The sequence below is a fragment of the Poecilia mexicana genome, unplaced genomic scaffold (genome assembly GCF_051168715.1).
Source record: "Poecilia mexicana isolate PSO_F unplaced genomic scaffold, ASM5116871v1 scaffold_10, whole genome shotgun sequence".
NCBI classification, from domain to species: domain Eukaryota; kingdom Metazoa; phylum Chordata; class Actinopteri; order Cyprinodontiformes; family Poeciliidae; genus Poecilia; species Poecilia mexicana.
This window is the reverse complement of record NW_028263379.1, coordinates 9,410,053-9,427,912: the sequence shown is the minus strand read 5'-3', so window position 1 is coordinate 9,427,912 and position 17,860 is coordinate 9,410,053. Positions and strand designations below refer to the sequence as shown.

At 36.3% G+C, this 17,860-nt stretch overlaps 1 protein-coding gene across 1 annotated transcript; it reads right to left on the bottom strand.

Annotated features, from left to right (window-relative positions):
- Nucleotides 1-8,798: 8,798 nt before the first annotated feature.
- On the bottom strand, nt 8,799-17,480 carry lman2 (lectin, mannose-binding 2). Its single transcript, XM_014997805.2, has 8 exons — nt 17,254-17,480; nt 14,635-14,741; nt 14,068-14,185; nt 13,111-13,193; nt 12,359-12,520; nt 11,679-11,793; nt 11,386-11,505; nt 8,799-10,487 (listed from the first exon to the last, which is right to left on the bottom strand). Exons 1-8 carry the CDS (start codon nt 17,420-17,422, stop codon nt 10,327-10,329), a joined length of 1,035 nt encoding a protein of 344 aa, XP_014853291.2. The 5' UTR covers nt 17,423-17,480; the 3' UTR covers nt 8,799-10,326.
- Nucleotides 17,481-17,860: the final 380 nt, after the last annotated feature.

Genomic DNA, 17,860 nt, shown 5'->3' with positions numbered 1-17,860 from the left:
ACTTGCTCTCATACTTGAAAATGTGGCTGTCTTGACATACCAGCTTAAATCGTCTTTGAGACTTAAACCTGTAAATTTTCACATTTGTGTTTCTCAACAGCTTTGCATCACGGTTCTCTCAGAGTCCATCTGGTCCAGGTAATAATGGCGTTTTTGGGAATGGTTATGATCCGAACTGGCCTGGTGAGAACTCAGGCCTTAGAAAGAGCAGCTGTAAGTGATTAAACACCGATTGGGAGACAACAGTCTGCGGTTTCTGCACAGAAAATGTTCTGAATCATTAAGTGCAGTTACAGTTTGAAACTCATAAAACAACCAACAAATTGAAGCCTGTTTAAAAAGAAAAAACAAATGTCTCGATTTCAAATAGTTTCATAACATTTCCATAATTCAAAGCATTTTCTGTTTAAATTTGCTAAAAAAAAAACAACCCTGCTTCCAGCATTTGATGTTTTCTCACCTCCATGTTGAAAATTAGTCATCTAGCAGCAATAATAAATTCTCTGATTAACGCACGTAACATCTGCAAAACAAGACCTAATTTTATCCCTGAATAATGTTTGTTGTCAGATGGTAGCATCTGCTCATAAACTCCGATTTTGTTTGATATTTTTCAAATTTCCTCTGGTTTGTCTTTGAAGGATTTTTGCACTGTGATATTTGATGCAATATCTTGATTGTATTTGTGGTGAAAACTCTCTAAAACAGATATCTCAGTTTTGCAGAGTCGTTTTCAAATTCATTTAATTTGTTCCTGAAGAAAAATCATGAAAGCTTCTGCTAATTACCTAAACATATTCTACAATATGGATGTTTTTAATAATTTCAGTATCATAAAGTAAATGGAGAATTACACCATAGATGTGTAATTTTTTTTTTTTACTTATCTTCCAAATCTGGGCTAAGTTGTTAAACATTTTAGAACCAGTGAAAATGTTTCCTGCATTTTTACAGCTATAAATAACAGAAGTGCTTCAAAGATAGAAGTTTATATTGCTCATCTGATTATTTCTAAAGGTCACAAACTAATTTCCATGCAAAAAAAAAATGCATTTGTACCATCAGCATGGCAGCAAACTAAAACTTGTCAATCCATATGTTTTTCCATATGGAAATGCTTCAGTCTTTGCCAGGACTGAAAGAGTGGGTGCACATTGTAAATGTCACACAGAGAGAGCAAAACAATTCCATTGCCATGTCGTTACCTTGTCCTAAACTGTTCCAGTTTAAGTAAAAATGAAATCACAGCTTAAACACATTACATGAGCATCTTCATCTCTGCAACCTGTTATTTTATTCCTGAACCTTCCACCAGCGTATTTCAGTTTTTCATTCCTGCAGAACAGCAGCATATCAACCACCACTGCCAAGTGCGACCCAGCCAGTATGTTGCAATAATTGTTTTACACTGTGAATAAAAAATTCTGATAAAATAATGTTATAGTTGCAAATTTACCAAAACAAAATACATGTTCAAAAAAAATAAAAAATAAATTCAAATGCAAACTGACTTGAAGTCAAAACCTTCAGTTAGACTCTAAAATACATCATTTGTCCTTCAAACACGTTTAACAGTTATTGAGCGAGACAGCAAATCAGCCGCGAGGCAATCCGTCACCACCTGATGACTTCAGCCTGTCAGGACCGTCAGGTGTTGATTGGTCAGTGGCATCTTTAACCTTTTATTGCGTTTGTTGGGTCTTGTTTTTCCAACTTCACCTGCTAGTAGCATGTGTCATCCATCAGTCACATGCTGGACTGCTGAGAGCTCCCAGTCAATCAGCTTTTGTTTAAATATGAGGCAGACACCACGTGAAAAACAAGAGGTCAAGAATCAAGGAGTGACAAGGAAGACAAGATGGTACAGCATGTTGGGAGAGGATGGAGGATTGGGTTTGAAATTAAAGATGGAGAAGACCAAATATAGTATTGTGTTAATTTACTTGTAGTTTTTAATATTTCTAATGCTTTCTCTCACAAAGCCCTTCCTCTTTCCCCAAAGCTCATCCTTAGATCTTCAGTTTTCTGCGCAGCTTCTGGCTTACAGATCACCCCTCCCCCCGGGTCTTGATATGATCAGGTAGACTCATTTTACTGAATACCTTTTTTCACTTACTTGTGTAATTTCTTGGACGGCCACTTTTTACTTTAACTAGAGTAGAAATATGTTGAAGTAGTACTACTGTTATTTGAGTAAAACTTGTGGGTACTGTACCCACTCCTGCCTGGTGTTCTTCAGTCCAACATGCACCAACACTCACTCTCTCTCTCTCTTTCTCTCTCTCTCTCTCTCTCTCTCTCTCTCTCTCGTAAACAAGAGTGGAATAAAAGTTGTTCCGTAGAGTTATGCCGACAGATTTAATGCAGAGCATGACCCCACCTTCACTCCTCAGCTGCATCTGTCAGCGCGACTTAATGCAGTGCAGGGACAAACTCGTTTCCTTTCAACTTGTTTATCACCTGCAGTCATGGGTACTGCCATGGACATTAATCAAAGCATTAAGGCAATATGAAATAAATGATTTATAGACAGACATGTTACTTTTTTAATGGATAAACAGAGGAAGTCGAGATGGTTGAGTGAGTGTTCCAACATTGATCTCGTCAAATTTTATTGGAGCCTAATCCATATCCATTATTTTTTACACTTGTCTAAGCCCTTTGACCACCAGAAGCTGGTTTAAAAAGATTCAAGAGGACCTCATCTGTCATTATGAAAATATATTTAAAAAAAGGAAATCAAAACTGAATTAAAGCGAAAAGGAATGCCTGTTTTAAGGGTGGAGGAAGGGGGTGCTGTGTATGTACCTGTCTCATTCCAAACATGTCTGAATACTATAATGATCAGTGTTGTATATTTCTTATTCACACAGATGGGAAACAGATGACGGGTGGTAGAACAAGCCGTGCCTCACCTCACAGAGTTTTCTACCTCATAAATAAAGTGAAACATTCATTTCCTTTCCTTATTTCACAGCTGTATTATATGCCGTCACTTTGCAAAGAAGATGGTATATTTTATTTAGTATTTAAGTATTCTAATCTCACAGTAAGTCATAGCTGAAAATAAACCACAAACCAACGGGCTCATCCTCCTAGAGGTTTTGAGCTGTCCGTCCTTCTACCGCCTTTTTGCTGATGGAATAAACGTGCAGGAGTAAGATTTTGCTCATCAGATCTTTATTTGCTGAATAGTTTCTCTCATCCTTACTGGAAACAATTTACTGACCCTGGCTTGCTTAGCCTGACTTATCTTGACGTGAAACAACCTTCAAACACTTTGACTTATTTTCACTTATAGTTAGACCGTTTTTGGATACTTTTGGAAATATGAAACAAACTTCCTTTCTGTCTACATGCCTGGACTTAGCTGAAGACCCCTCAGTTTAACATACAAATATATTTTCTTCAGGGGACAAAGAGGCCAATACCACACATTCCCCCTTCCTGAGACAGTCTGTCCTCAAGGCACATTCACTTCTAGTCAAACATGTCGACATGCACCACCTGAAACCTCCTCAAATGTTGCAAGAGTTGGACTCATAACCTGAACCCAAAAAATCATTATTAGTTTGTCGGCTTGGACTATGATGTGGCTCCAGTTAACAGCAGTAAATACAATGTATGTCATCATTTCTGCTTGTATCTTCACATTGTTTGACTCTAGTACAAGGACCTGCTCTGACTCACCCAGATCAAAAGGCTGAGTATCTCTTCAGGATGTCATTATGTTCTGCAGAGGCCTGTAAAATATCCTACTAATGTGATTCTGGAATGTTGAAATTGGGACACATTTCATCATTAAAGGACACTGGCGCCTATGGACCAGAGCTTAACACTGTGCTGTAATTCATGAGTGAAGTGCCAATACTTTACAACATTACATAACACCCACATTTTAGATAAATTAATAAATTTATCTAAACTAGTTTGGATGTCCACAGGCCGAGACGCACCTTAAAGCCAAATTATTACATAATTTCTATATAATTAAATTTCTGCTTCCCTCTTCTTTGTATTGTAGGCAGTTAGTGGTCGTCTACACAAATTGCCATATAATGTGCATGACACAAAATGATGAACCTCATGTCAAAGTCATGTGACTTGTTGCTTCCTGCATTTTTTTTGATGTAGTAAAGTGGGCTTACACTGATCATGCACACCAATATGACCATCGACTGAGTGTCATGTTGGTTTCCTATATACTCCCATAAAACCAGTCTAGCCCATTGAAGCACTGACTTTACTAGATCCTGGGATTTGTGCTGTGGCATCTGGAAGCAAGCTTTTAGCAGTAGATCCTTTAAGTCCTGTAAGCTGTGGGAGGGGTCATCCATAGATTGGTGTTTGTGCAGCAGAACCCATTGATGACTGATTGGATTGAATTTTAGAGAGTTTAGAAGCCAAGTAAACACATGAGATTACTGATCCTCCATCAAACGATTAATAAACAATTATTTGTTTTGGATGCTTTACAGTTACAATAGTGGCCCCATGTAAGGATTTGAGTAAGTTTGACAAGTGCCAAGTCGTTTACAACTACATTCCCATTGGAGGATAAGACCTTTTTAGAGAGTCTTAACATGGTTAACAACTTGGAACTTGTCAAACTCACTGAAATCCTTACACATGCCCCCTTTCAGAACATGAATTTTAAGAGCAAAATGTTCACCTGCTGCTAAGTATATACCATTCACTAACTACCACTCACTAACAGGTGCCATGATGAAGGGATAGTCAGGGTTTTTCACTTCACCTGTCAGAAGTCATCATGTCATGCTTAATTGGTGTAAGTAAACATTGGTGTTCTGTTTCAAAATTGCCAAGTGATGGTTTGAACCCATCTATCTACCTTGATGAGGAATTTGTTAAAAATACAACCAGTTGCATTTTTTGTTTTCAGACCAAAATGTGGAGTAAGGAACAAATAATCAGTCAGCCGATAATTTAGACGTATTTGTGTTGCTTTTTGTTTGGTTTCCATTGTTAACCATATATGAGGATTCTCAATCTCAGCTAAACCTATCAGCATCATCACTGTTACACGTGACGATATATTCATCTGTTTGTATGCACCAACCTTATACTTGGTGGAATGGAGACATCAGACATACTGAGGCGTCTTTTATCAGCAGTTTGTTCTGGTCTGTCATGTTGAAGAGAGAGACTACAGGGTATGTTTTCCTTCGGTCATCAGATATGATCACATTCCAAGGCTGATTGGTTGCAGAGACTCTCATCATTATGTGGTTCAGCAAAGCTTGCCTACGTATACACGAGTGGACTGCTAAGGTGCTGCCACTACTTTGCTTGAAAGGACAACAAAGATAACTTCCCTTCAGTCTTCTTAAATCACACAGAGATGGCCAGAAGGTATTCAAATCCAACATAAATGATTATTTTTTGAAATGGCTAGCACTGCATGGAGCAACAAGAAGAATTTGATTTAGAGTCCTTGTTTCACCACCATTAACAGTGTTTGCAGAGACAGTGCAAACACTGCGTCTCTGCAAACACTACATATTACATATTTGGTGGAATCAATGAGAGGGAGCCAACTTTAATGTTTTTTTTATTTTTTTTATTAAAAGCAGTCATTAAATATTAGTTGCTATTGCTTACATTTATTTGTGAACAAACTAAGCTCAAACATGAAGAGATTAAATCATAACATCAGACTATCTATGTTAACATCAAACATTGAAGGTTATCCTAGGTGCTTTTACAAGCTAAAATTTACTAATTCCATTAAATATTAACTGTAAATTTTAATATGTCTATGCTGAAAAAACTTAAAGTATTGTCATTCTTAATAGACACTTATAAAAAACTATCAGTCAGAACTATGGTCTGTGTTAAAATGCGAGCATTCCCTGATAATTACTTTACATTGAATATGATTAAAAAATGACGTGGCGTTCCCCAAGGCTTCATATTGGGGCCCCTCCTGTTTAATATCTAGATGCTCCCATTAGCTCAGGCCATATCTAATAATTAATAATTACACACCTTTACATTACAATGTCACCAGGGGACTATGAACCCATTCAAGCTTTGAGTAGATGCATGAAAGAAATCATTGTGTGGATTACAAAAAGGAAACAGCCAAGAGTCAGCACACAGCTTCACTTATCATGGCTAGAAACAACTGATCAAGCCTCAAATCTGGGTGTAGTCATGCAGAGAGAATATGTAACATTTTACTGTAATTTACTCTTTTATGGTTTTATCATGTAAAGGACTTTGAATTGCCAAAATGTTAGATACAAACAAACTTGCCAAGCCTTAGCTGTGGCTGGTGCACTTGTGCTTCTGGACTACAGCAGCTGCCATCAACTCTTATTTTATTGCTACTAGAATAAGATGCAACTAAGTTCAGTGCAATCAACAAGTAATTCAAGCATTCACATATTTATCAGGTCAAAATGTGACACTATGTGAACAAACTAAGGTCAAACATGAAGTTTGGTTTTATAAAATGCCTATGAAGGTTTAGAAATAATTTGCAATGTCCTATAGCTTTTTGAATATAAACTGGTTTCCAAAGAAACATTCAGTAGTCCTTTAGAAAATGTTTGTTGACAAGACATTGAGCTCTGCTCTCTTCTGCCTTTAAAATTTCACCAAATCAAAGTTTTCAAATCATCAACAATCGCTTGGTTCAGTCAGAGCTTTGCTTTTTAAGTGGATTCTCAATGAATTATAAAAGCATCTATCAACAAAGAAAAGATTTCTGCTCTGTCCGCCAAGGACACAGATGAATGTCCTACAAATAGAGATGAGCTCACAGCAAGTAGCACCACTTAGAGTCCTGTGTTAATTCCATCAGTCTGCATCTCTGGAGGATTTTATATAACTTAAATCAACTGGGAAAAAACTGGAAGAAAGGAAAAAGTCTCAGCGTTAAGTAAAGGAAAAATATTAAATTTGAACCTAAAATTGGGTTTGTGAATTGAGGATTGACTAGATCAATTTAAGGTTCTTAAAAAAACTTTAGACATATAAACTAACCTTAAACATTAATTAGGAATAATAGCACAAGCTACAGAACCTCAAGTGAAAGATTTAAAGTGTCTCTCTATTGCATGTCATTAAAAAAAAAATCTGTCTTTCATACTGTGACTCATTCCAAACAAATTATTGATATTTATAAAATTTACTCTTGGATGGACAGACTCATGCAATAGGAGAATAACCCTGAGTTCCAGCTATGGATCTAGCATGTGTCTCCTCTGTGCTGGGACGAAAATGTCACTGCGGCTCAGGTGGGAAGGTTTAAGCCATCGACCCGAGGCTATAGCTTGCTCTGTCAGTCAGGCTTCCAGTCAATCATGGCTTCCAGGTATGAAAGTGGCCATGGACTACTTAAACTGCTGCCTCCATCTCTTTCTTTCTCTTATGAACAGCAGAATATATTCAGCTGACGAATTGGAAGCTGGATTATTAGTCTATGAGTGCTGGGAGGCTGCACTGTGGTGCTGGGCTACATTGTGAAAATTCAACCAAGTGCCTCAGTACACCTTTAGAGTTGTGAATACAGTACTGGAGAATGCAGATGGAGGGATCTCCAAACGACCTGTGGGCTCCAGAGGTCAGGAGACGATACGTGAAAAGAAAGAGCATTGAGTTGAAAAACGTCATTTAAAATGAATGCGATGCCTTTCTTTACTGCTCTAGCAATGTTTAAATAAAAGCGTCAATGCTTTGTCGAATTGCCCTGCTGCACCAACAAAAGCAGAATTATCAAAAATAAACTTATGATGTAGGATATAAAAAGTCAAGGACAATTGTTAAAAAAGACATGACCTTTGGCCTACAATATTATTAAAATTACTGACAGAAAGAGTAGTGTGATTTTTTTAGTCTTGGAAATTATAAAATTTTAACACAACATCGCCATCTAGTGGGTAAAATAAAAAGAAAATATGTTCAGAAATTTAAGGAAATTTAAGGTAAATGTGCATTTTGAAGTTTACATTTAAAGTTCTGATTATAATTTTTAATTTCAGTTTAATTGATCATGATATGCAAGCATAAATAAATTAAACATTTTTATCACAAAACAGTTTTGCAAGGCCTCCAAAAAGACACATCAAAGAGCTCTAGCAGGGAGGAAAAACAGTGGGAATGATCTAATATTGGCTTTCAGTTATCAGATGAAAATTGTTTGAAATTGCTTTTTAACTTGATTGAATTTGACTCTCATTGTACTGAATGTGATGCTACTTAAACTTATTGATTTACAAAATGGATTTGAATTCAACTTGTTTATATGAAGTTGGCTCAGATTACTTTAAAGAAAATATGGCTCTATACAAACAAACAGAATTCAGTTAACAGACCAGCTGGTTTCCTTGAAGAACAATTTTCATACGGTTAACTAGTCTAGATGTTAAAATAAATAGAAAATATTTGCTATAGAAGACGTAAAAATGAGAACCAAACATACAATAACCCATTTACATACAATAAAATAAAGCGGGGAAGGCTCACCACTCTCCAAAAAAAAGAAAAATCAACAGAACTACTGCTTTTTCATAGCACTGTACATTTAATATTACCAGTTAAATTAGATATATAAACTCAGTTGAAAATTAGCTCACTAATTTTAATCATAAAAGAAGTTTTAAAAACAAAAAGCAGCATTCTTTGCTTCCTTGTAAAGCTAACCATGCGTTTCTAGAGACCAATAATTAATGTCGCTTACTTGACTAGATCCACCATAAAGTTTGCCTAAGCTGCCAGGATAGACATACAAAAAAAAAAAAACGTAGTTATTTAAAATACTTAAAACACAATTTTTTTTTTTTTTTTCATTTTTATTAATTATTTCTGATGAGTGGAGCCGTTTCAAGTTTCATCACAAACTAAGCTGACATGGCAAGAAAAGTATTTGGAGTCAAAATAAAAGAAGCAGACATTATGAGCTTCAACATTCATGAGTGCAACAATAAGCTCTGATACAGTTAGCTGCGATTTCATGATTAACACTGTATTAATGAATTCACCAGCAACATTGCTGACTGGGGACAATCACATAATGAAGAAAATAGGAAAACAATTAACAACTGGGTTCGACATGTGGAATCATGAGAGATTAATTTCATAACAGTTTTAAATCAAACAGTATTTTTATAACAAAACAATCTAAATTAACGCCTTTGCACTTATAAAGGTTTTGTAAAAGTTAGAATCCGATCCACATACTGATGTCATTTCAAGATAAAATAAAAATAAATCAGAAAATCATAGCCAACACACAGCCATACACATTAAATTAACTAAAACAGCTTCTAAGCACAAACCCCCTCATTTTATATCCGTTAGTACAGGCAAACTGAAGAGATCACCAGATGATTGTGATTATTATAAATTGACAGGAGCTCAATTTCTTTTTCATGTTCTGATCAAACACTTTAAAAAAAGATGCTTAATTAACCATCTTTACCTCTTCTTCATGGATTAAACCCAAATTCTTTTGAATACCTTTTTTTTAATGTTTCTAGATGAATTTATTTTCCAGCCACTGAGTAAAACATAATTAGAAAAAGCTAGATGCTGCTTTACCTGTTTCTTTCTGACAGTTTGAAACATAGAAAAAATAGAATTAAGAACTGCAGACTTTAAACAGTATCCACCCGTTGACACTTAAAGCGACAATGCATAAAAAAACCAAGCATTAAAACCCCAGACAGCTACCAAAGTTTGTTCTAACACATGTCCACATGAAACAAAACGTAAACTCAAAACTTTGCAGAGGAAGCCTCAGAGTTTCTGGTTTTCAGAAAGAGAATGACAGTAACACAAAACGCTGAAAACAAATAAAACTTGATCTTCTCACCTTGATCAGGGTCACAGGTCAAACACGTTTATATTTTTTATTTTACTAGATTAAATCCTTTTTGTATTTTGAATGAGTAGTTTTTGAATGGTAGAGGTTTTCTTTGTAAAAAGAAGTAAAAAACAGTTGGAAGACAAAAATAAATACCTAAACCATGATGTCATTATTAACTTTTGCAGAACAGGTGGCTTAAAAAAGACAAACAGCCTGATCTTTTACAGACTGGATTCCATGTTGTTTAAACTTTAACCCTGCAATAAATGAACAAGCACACAAAGATCAGCATTTAGGGTCACTGAAGATGTCACCGCTCATCCTCCACCTTCATACCATGATTCACTCATAATGCAGTGCTTTAAAAGTTATAAACATTTATACAATCTTCAGTAAAAAGTTCACATTGAATGCGCTTCTGCGTTCTGTCATCTGGGAACAGTTCATTCCACAACAAAGCTCCACCTCTGTGACGAGTTTCCGCTCTCTGCTCAGTAGAACCTCTTGTTTCTCTCCTGTCTCTTCTGGAAAACCACAGCTCCCACCACCGCGCACACGACAATTCCCAGCAGAGCGCACAGCAGGAGCAGGAACACCTTCCAACCTGTGAGGGGCGTTCCCCGGAAGTTTCCAGTGGGATCATCAATGTTGTCTGTGGAAAAACAGGAGAAATAATCCATTTCAATGCACTTTGTGATGTCTTACCGTTAGTTTAAACTTCCACTACTTCCATGTTATCACTGGTTTTGCTTTTATTCTCATCCTTTACTTATTGTTTTGACTTTCATGTCAGAAATCTCAAATTAGCTGCTTTTAATATTTGTATTATCAGATTAATCGCGTTTTAGTTTTAATTTGCCCTCTGGATGGTTTTGGACAGAAGTTTCTATGCAACTACCACCAACTTATCCACAAATTTGAGGTGAACTGAGAGAATATGGAAGCAGTTCTCCATAAATAAACCAATGCTACAGGTGTCACAAAACAAACTGATACAATATCCATACTAGAGAAACTACTCCTATAATGATCCGTTTACATTCAGGCAGATTTTTTTCTCTTTGAAGCAAAAATATAAAAAACTTTTTTTTTTTCTCCTACATTCAATTATTGAACCAAATAGATTTTTTAATTATACACTACACAAAATTGGAAAAAAGGCATAACCATTGTTTACTTTCTATTTTTTTGTCTTCTTTTTTTGCAAGTGGCCTGACCTGCACACTCTGTACAAATTGAAGTACTTTCACATTGAAGACATTTTTGAAGCCATTCGGTTATTTGCTATAAAGATCAGAAAACTGTAATCAACAGCAGTATGAGTATATTATCTGATTAGTGCAAAACCAAGATGTAGCAGGGAAGTCATCAGATATTTAGTTCACAATGTAATAACTCAAGTGTTACTTTACTGTATTGTAAGACAGAAAATAATGGATAACCTTGATGGAAGCACTTCAATGAATCATTGGAAAACAGATGCAAGTATTGATTTCTATTTTGCCAAAAATGATGTTTGTTTTGTTTGTTTCTCTGAAATCCTGATCTACCTTTGGGAGACTTGAAAAGGCTGACGCTGGGCTCGATTTTAGTCCAGTCCAAGTTCTCCTCTTCAGGGCTGTGGTCCACCATCAGCTGGTAGAGTTTCATAGAGATGACATCATGATTATCTGGAACAAATGAGCATGAACTGTTAACTATGTCTTCAAGATTTAAATATGCAATTTCAATAAAATGTCTCCAAACTAAAACCATGGAAGCACCACAGAATTGTTTTAAAAAGTCAATTAAGCATCATACTTATTTTCATCTTTGTTGTCAGACGTCCCAGTTCTGACTTTACCTGAGAGATCTCCAGTTGCTGCTGATGCACCAAAGAAATATCCAGTAGGAAGACGAACACCTCCGATGTCGATGCACTCTTTCCACTCGTTCTTGTCGTCCACGTCAACCATCACCTGCAGACATACAGGGACGAAACATTAAATCATTTAGGTATATATAAAAAAGACGGGGTTCAGTGATTTCCCTCATGATGCAATAAGTAAAGATTTTACACTTTGAAACCCAAAGAGCTCAAAATGAAAAGCTGCTGTGGAGATGTCTTTATGTAAGAAAAGTGAGGATCAACTTGGGCATTAAACTGGCATTAGCATGAAAGCCTTATATAAAAGGCTGCTTTCAACGGTTTGAAGAAATCAGTGGAAGAGAACTATTCTGGAAAAACCCAGAATCTATTCCCTTTATGAAACCATTTCTTGACTTAAAGAAATAAAAAGGAAAACTATACAGAAATAACCTGGTGAAAATAAAGGTGTAATTCTCTATTATTAGTTTTAAACATGTTGTAGCTATGGGACCTGAGAATCGTTTAGATTTTAGATGCATATCTGCTTTTGCATGTTTGTATGTATCAAATATTTAATATATCTGTAGAGCTTGGCTGTGTGTTGAGGAGGTGTAGAATCATTTGATTCAGGAAACCAAGAGAAAAAAAAAGAACCATAAGGTTTCACTGCTTACCGTCAGTCTTCCTCTGGAGTAGCGGATAGCGAGGTACGTGTCAAAGTCTCTGTTTCTAATGTCAGCTGAGCAGCCTCCCAGCTCCGATGAGCGGCCATCTTTACCGTGATCATAACTCACTGTGCCGTTGTTTACCATGGCCGAGATGAAGGGGAAGGAGCGCTGGTGATTGGACAAATCATTGGATAAAAACATACAATATTAAAGAAGTGCTATAGTCAAATTAATAACGAAAATGAGAAGCAAATGAATGCAAAATAAATTGTGCAAATGAAACAACTTAAGAGTTCAGGCACTCCTTCACTTATAAGCAGCACTGACAACTGATTCCAGCATGCAAAACTAAGCTAATGGTTTCAGATCTAATTTTGTACCAGCCATAACAAAAAGCAGCTGCAGTTTTTAACTAATTTATCTTGTTACAAAGGACCTTTTTTTTTTAGATTTGATTACAGTTTAACAGAACTACAGTAGACAATTTTCCTTAACATACATAATTAACTTCTTGTGAGTTTTAGATGCTGACATGCTCCACATTCTGACAGCATGCTGCTTTACAAAAAAGAAAGCAAACTCAGCACTGAAACGAGACTAAGAGCATGCCGACAGGAACCACTCACATCCGTCGAATCATCATTAGAGTAAGTATCTATAAAAACAGCCAGCCCGTGGAAGTGAGCATTGTTGGAAAACACAGGCCCTGCAAAGAAACAAGCGGATCAATCCACAGGAGCCACACTCTGTACACTTACATCCATTCCATGGAGGTCATTGCGGAAGGTATCCAAAAAAATAGCCAGGCCATGAAACTGATCTTGGTTTCCAAACACAGGGCCTAGGATGGAGGCAGAGATGATGCAAGACATGAGCAGACAACGACACACACTGTGTGAAGAGCGAATATGAGAAGAAGCAGTGGCGATGGAAACAAACATCAGGATATTGTATGATGGAGTCACAATGGCAGCGAGGATCATTCAATATGAATGAAAATGGTTGGATTTACATTTTTACATCTAAGCTAATTATATATTGTCTATATTCAAGTCTGTATTTTATTATATTTGTAATTCTTTAATGTTCCTTTTCTACCGTCAAAATCTCAATGACTTTTTAAAAACCTTAAACCACTTATTTTAGCAAAAACACTTCAAGCTATCTTTGTCTTCAATCCAATGAATGGAGACAGGCACCAGACTCCCTGCAGGGATAAACAGGTATAGAAGGACGGATGGATGAATCGTCCCTGTTTTGCTGTGCCTGATAATCCATCCTGCTTTTAAAAATTTAAAAAGCTATTTTTGGAATGTGGTTTTCCTAAATTTTCTATACTAAAGCAGGTTTATTGACAAGGCAGCAAGGCAGCTCAAAGTGACAAAAAACAAAAGAAAGGCATAAGTTTTTGATGAAACTATGTAATTAATTCAGCATTTTTTTAATGACAAAAGTATTACTTCTAAAATAAAGGTCCTATTAGACTTTCCTCTTCAAAGCAATATTAGGAAAAAAAAATTGATTTCTAAAATTTTTGAAATCAAAAGATATGTTTAAACTTTGTAGAACAAAAGCACAGTTGTTTTGTGAATTTCTTTGTATTACTAAATCCAAACATGATTGCAGCAAAGACAAAGACCAGATAAAAAAGCTCAGCCACGAGTTTCTTCCACAAAAGACCTCAGCAGAAACGGGGAATGAGATTAAAAATGTACCTGGATGCAGTCTGTCCTTCGTGTACCAGAGAGCGATGCCATCGCCATGGAGATTCTTCTTTCCTGATCCGTGAACTTTAAACTGCACATGCATCTCCCAGTCCTTCAGGTAACAAGGCTGCAAGGAATTTGCATAAACACTGAAGTGAGAACAAAGACTCAGATCTGAATGTTCAATGACAATAAAACTTCTTTCAGCAAGTTCCTTTAAAATGTTACTGATAGCCCTTTCAATATTTAGCCAAAACCACATGTCTCAGACACATTTTTGGGTAGATGTTTGACAGATCACTGAGGCCGATAAGATTCAAATGATCAATCAATTCAAATGGAAAATGTTTGTGTTGGATTTCTACACTAATACATTTGAGACTTGTGATTTGTGAAGTTTTAGTATTTTAAATCTTTAAATCAATAGGATCAAAATCAACAAGAGTCCACTTGCTGCTCTACTTGGTTGGTAGTTTAACTCTGGATTTTGGTTTTTGTGGCACCTTTTCATCAAAGCGTCAACCAAATCATGCAAGTACTTCACTTCAGAGAGCATACATTATAATTTTTTCTCACCACAGTATTCCATATGGATCCCTGTTTGCTCCGCTCATCTGGAGTAAGCCGGACATATGAGCTCGTCACCAGTGTGCTTCCCCAGAAATCCCACTGATTGCCAACACCTTCAGAAGAAACATGTGAGAACCAAAGAGAAATCAGCAACCCCTGAAGGTGCAGTCTACAACAACATCCTATTTTGAGCCGAAAATCAGAGCTTTTAAATTAATAAATGTGTTTTTTAACCTGCAAGACTATCACGGCTTTATAAGCTGAACACAAGTTGCTTCCACGGCAGGTTAATTTGAAGTTTTGATAACATTTCTGGATGTTAAAAACCTAAAATGACCAATTTGTTGTTCTGGGGAAGTTCAACTTCTACATTATTGGCTTGAATTTATCTCAAAATATATGATTATTATACTCGTTCATGTGAGTTTCTGAGATGAAATAATTTGGCTTAATTATTATTAATGCCTCGAAGAGTTTATGAAAAGAAAAAGATGAACTTTTCCATTTCACTCTCAATGTACTCTTACCATTGCCTAAACAAATATGATACAGCTGTAAATCCACAAAGCTACAACAGTTGCACACCAACAAATAAAGCTCAAGTAAAGTTGTTTTAATTTTATTAGTAGTAATTAAAGTTCTGAAAATATAAGGTAGCAATACATATGAAAAAGAAATCAGGAAAACACACAAATAAAATCAACTAGTTACTTTTAGTTTCATTCAACTTGCATAAAGCTTTGATAAGTTTATAAAGAAAAATAACACTTAACCACTAATATATTTTCCTCAATACAAATACAATTTGTTTGAGAAAAAAAATAAAAGACAGATGTGAAATTAAATATACAAACACAGGCCATAATATATTAGGATTTGTGTGTTATTCTATAACAGCAATTCGTTGTGTCCATAAAACAAACAGTCTGTGTTTGAACTGCGTTTCGATGACTGTTTACATAGTCTGACAGGTATGCAGACTAGATCCGTGTAGTATGAGGCTTTCACCAGGCACCGATAGGAAACGGCAGGCAGTTATAAAGCTGCTCTTCAAGCTCAGCAACCTCATTCTTCAGGCTCCTGTTTCAAGTATAAACCAAAAATCTGCCATAGGAGCAAAAAAAAGCTCTTCACTTAGAGTGAACAAAAATTTACCCAAAACCTGTTCAGCACATTAAAGCAAAAACAGAATAAGAGTGATAAATTACAAATATATGAAAAATACAACATAAGATGCTGTATAACATTTATTTTAAAAAAAACTGAATTAGAGCAATACAATATAAAACTTAGCTACAACTGCTCTGTTTTTTGGCACCTCTGGCTAATATACAAAAATCTGGAGTATTAAATAAAAGGTCTACAGATACGCTGGGTTAGATTGTCAGTCATCCAGGATGTGACAATCCTAATCAATCAATCAATCAATCAAATTTTATTTGTATAGCACATTTCAGCAGCAAGGCATTTCAAAGTGCTTTACATAATTTTAAACAGTGAGAAAGAAAAAGAAAGTAATAAAAAGATAAAAAGAAAAGATAAAATCACAGCCTAACAGGACAAGGCCTCCAGCCTTGCAGCACCAGGCTCCGTCCGCCTGTTTCGCGAAAATTTTGCGCTAGGACTTTCGCTGTCCTACGCGGATTTTGTGCATTAATTGGTTACCTGTTAGTCTAGAATTTACAGGGTTAAACAGTGAGAAAGAAAAAGAAAGTAATAAAAAGATAATAAAATTACAGCCTAACAGGACAAGGCCTCCAGCCTTGCAGCACCAGGCTCCGTCCGCCTGTTTCGCAAAAATTTTGCGCTAGGACTTTCGCTGTCCTACGCGGATTTTGTGCATTAATTGGTTACCTGTTAGTCTAGAATTTACAGGGTTTTATATACGCGTAATGACTCCCAGTCACTCGCAAATACATAGAAGGCATCAATTGCCATAAGCAACTGTAAACAGGTGGGTTTTAAGTTGAGATTTAAAGGCACCCAGTGTTTCAGCTGTTTTACAGTTTTCTGGAAGTTTGTTCCAAATCCGTGGTGCATAGAAACTGAATGCTGCTTCTCCTCGTTTGGTTCTGGTTCTGGGGATGCAGAGCAGACCAGAACCAGAAGATCTGAGGGGTCTAGATGGTTCTAATCTAAGTGCTTAAGCAGAAGGAAATTTAACTTCTTTTGTTTGATAAAAACATTTTACCTAAAGAAGCCTTTTGAATGAGTTTGAAACATACACACACGTATTTGCCTTCTTTTTAAACATTTAGGGTCTACACATGTATAAAAGATCAGTAGCTAAGATAAAAATAAAACAATCTTAGCACTTCTATAGAGTCTTTTCGTGCTACTATTTAAGCCTATGCCTGGTAACTTGACTTCAAAGTTCAAACTAAGACTGCAGAGGATATTTGTTTGGGCAACAGAAAACACGAGTTCGTGTTGTGTTCAGCTATTTCGTGTTGTTGACGTTGCTACGTCTTTATCCACTACCTTATTATTTGACACAGTCGATGTTAAAACATGTTAAAACTGCCAGAAAAATGTTCATTTGAGCAAGTGAGACCACTGGAAACCTTCTGAAACGCGGTGGGAGAAGAAAACAGTCCGACCATCCGGTTGGCTAGCTCCTCTTACCTTGGTAAGGCTTCGTCAGAGAGTGCTCCCTCTTCAGATGCTCCGTGTTTCCGTCCGTTATATCACAACCAACCAGGCAGCACTCCACCAGGAAGAAAATAAATATTGAGCTTAGAAATGTTTTAGATCCACTCATTTTGTCAAAACACCCGCAGGTGGAAGCTCTCATAACAACTTCGATATCCCAAAAACTCCTTTCACTTTTCTCTTCCGACCAGAAACAAGAACACCTCCTCGTTTATGAACACGCCTCAGCTCCAAGCGATCATGTGTTTAGTTGCTAGTCCATAAATTAAAATAGGCTGAAACGTAAATTTTATACTGACTAAAACTAATATTTTTGTAACATGATTTTACTTAAATAATGCTAGAAAATAGTTCAGTTTCAGTTGTTTCTCTACGGAAACTTTAAAAGTCACGGTGTGCATTTAAGAGCCAATCAGAAAGAAGCACATCGCAAATTAGGCCAATCGGAGAAAAGATGTTTTTCACCATTTTGCCACGAGATGGAGACATAGGATAAAAAACAAAAACCATGAGCCGCTCAAGAATAGATTCAGTTTTGCCAGGCGCTTTGGTGCATTTCGCACATCAGCCTTTACATCTG

Excerpts from the sequence above, each read along its gene's own strand:
- lman2 (XM_014997805.2), bottom strand. The coding sequence starts at position 17,422 with ATGAGAGCTTCCACCTGCGGGTGTTTTGACAAAATGAGTGGATCTAAA. Across the intron at positions 14,742-17,253 it reads TCTGACGAAGCCTTACCAAG|GTGTTGGCAATCAGTGGGAT; the intron begins GTAAGAGGAGCT and ends TTTCTTCTGAAG. Across the intron at positions 11,794-12,358 it reads ACTCCAGAGGAAGACTGACG|GTGATGGTTGACGTGGACGA; the intron begins GTAAGCAGTGAA and ends GTATGTCTGCAG.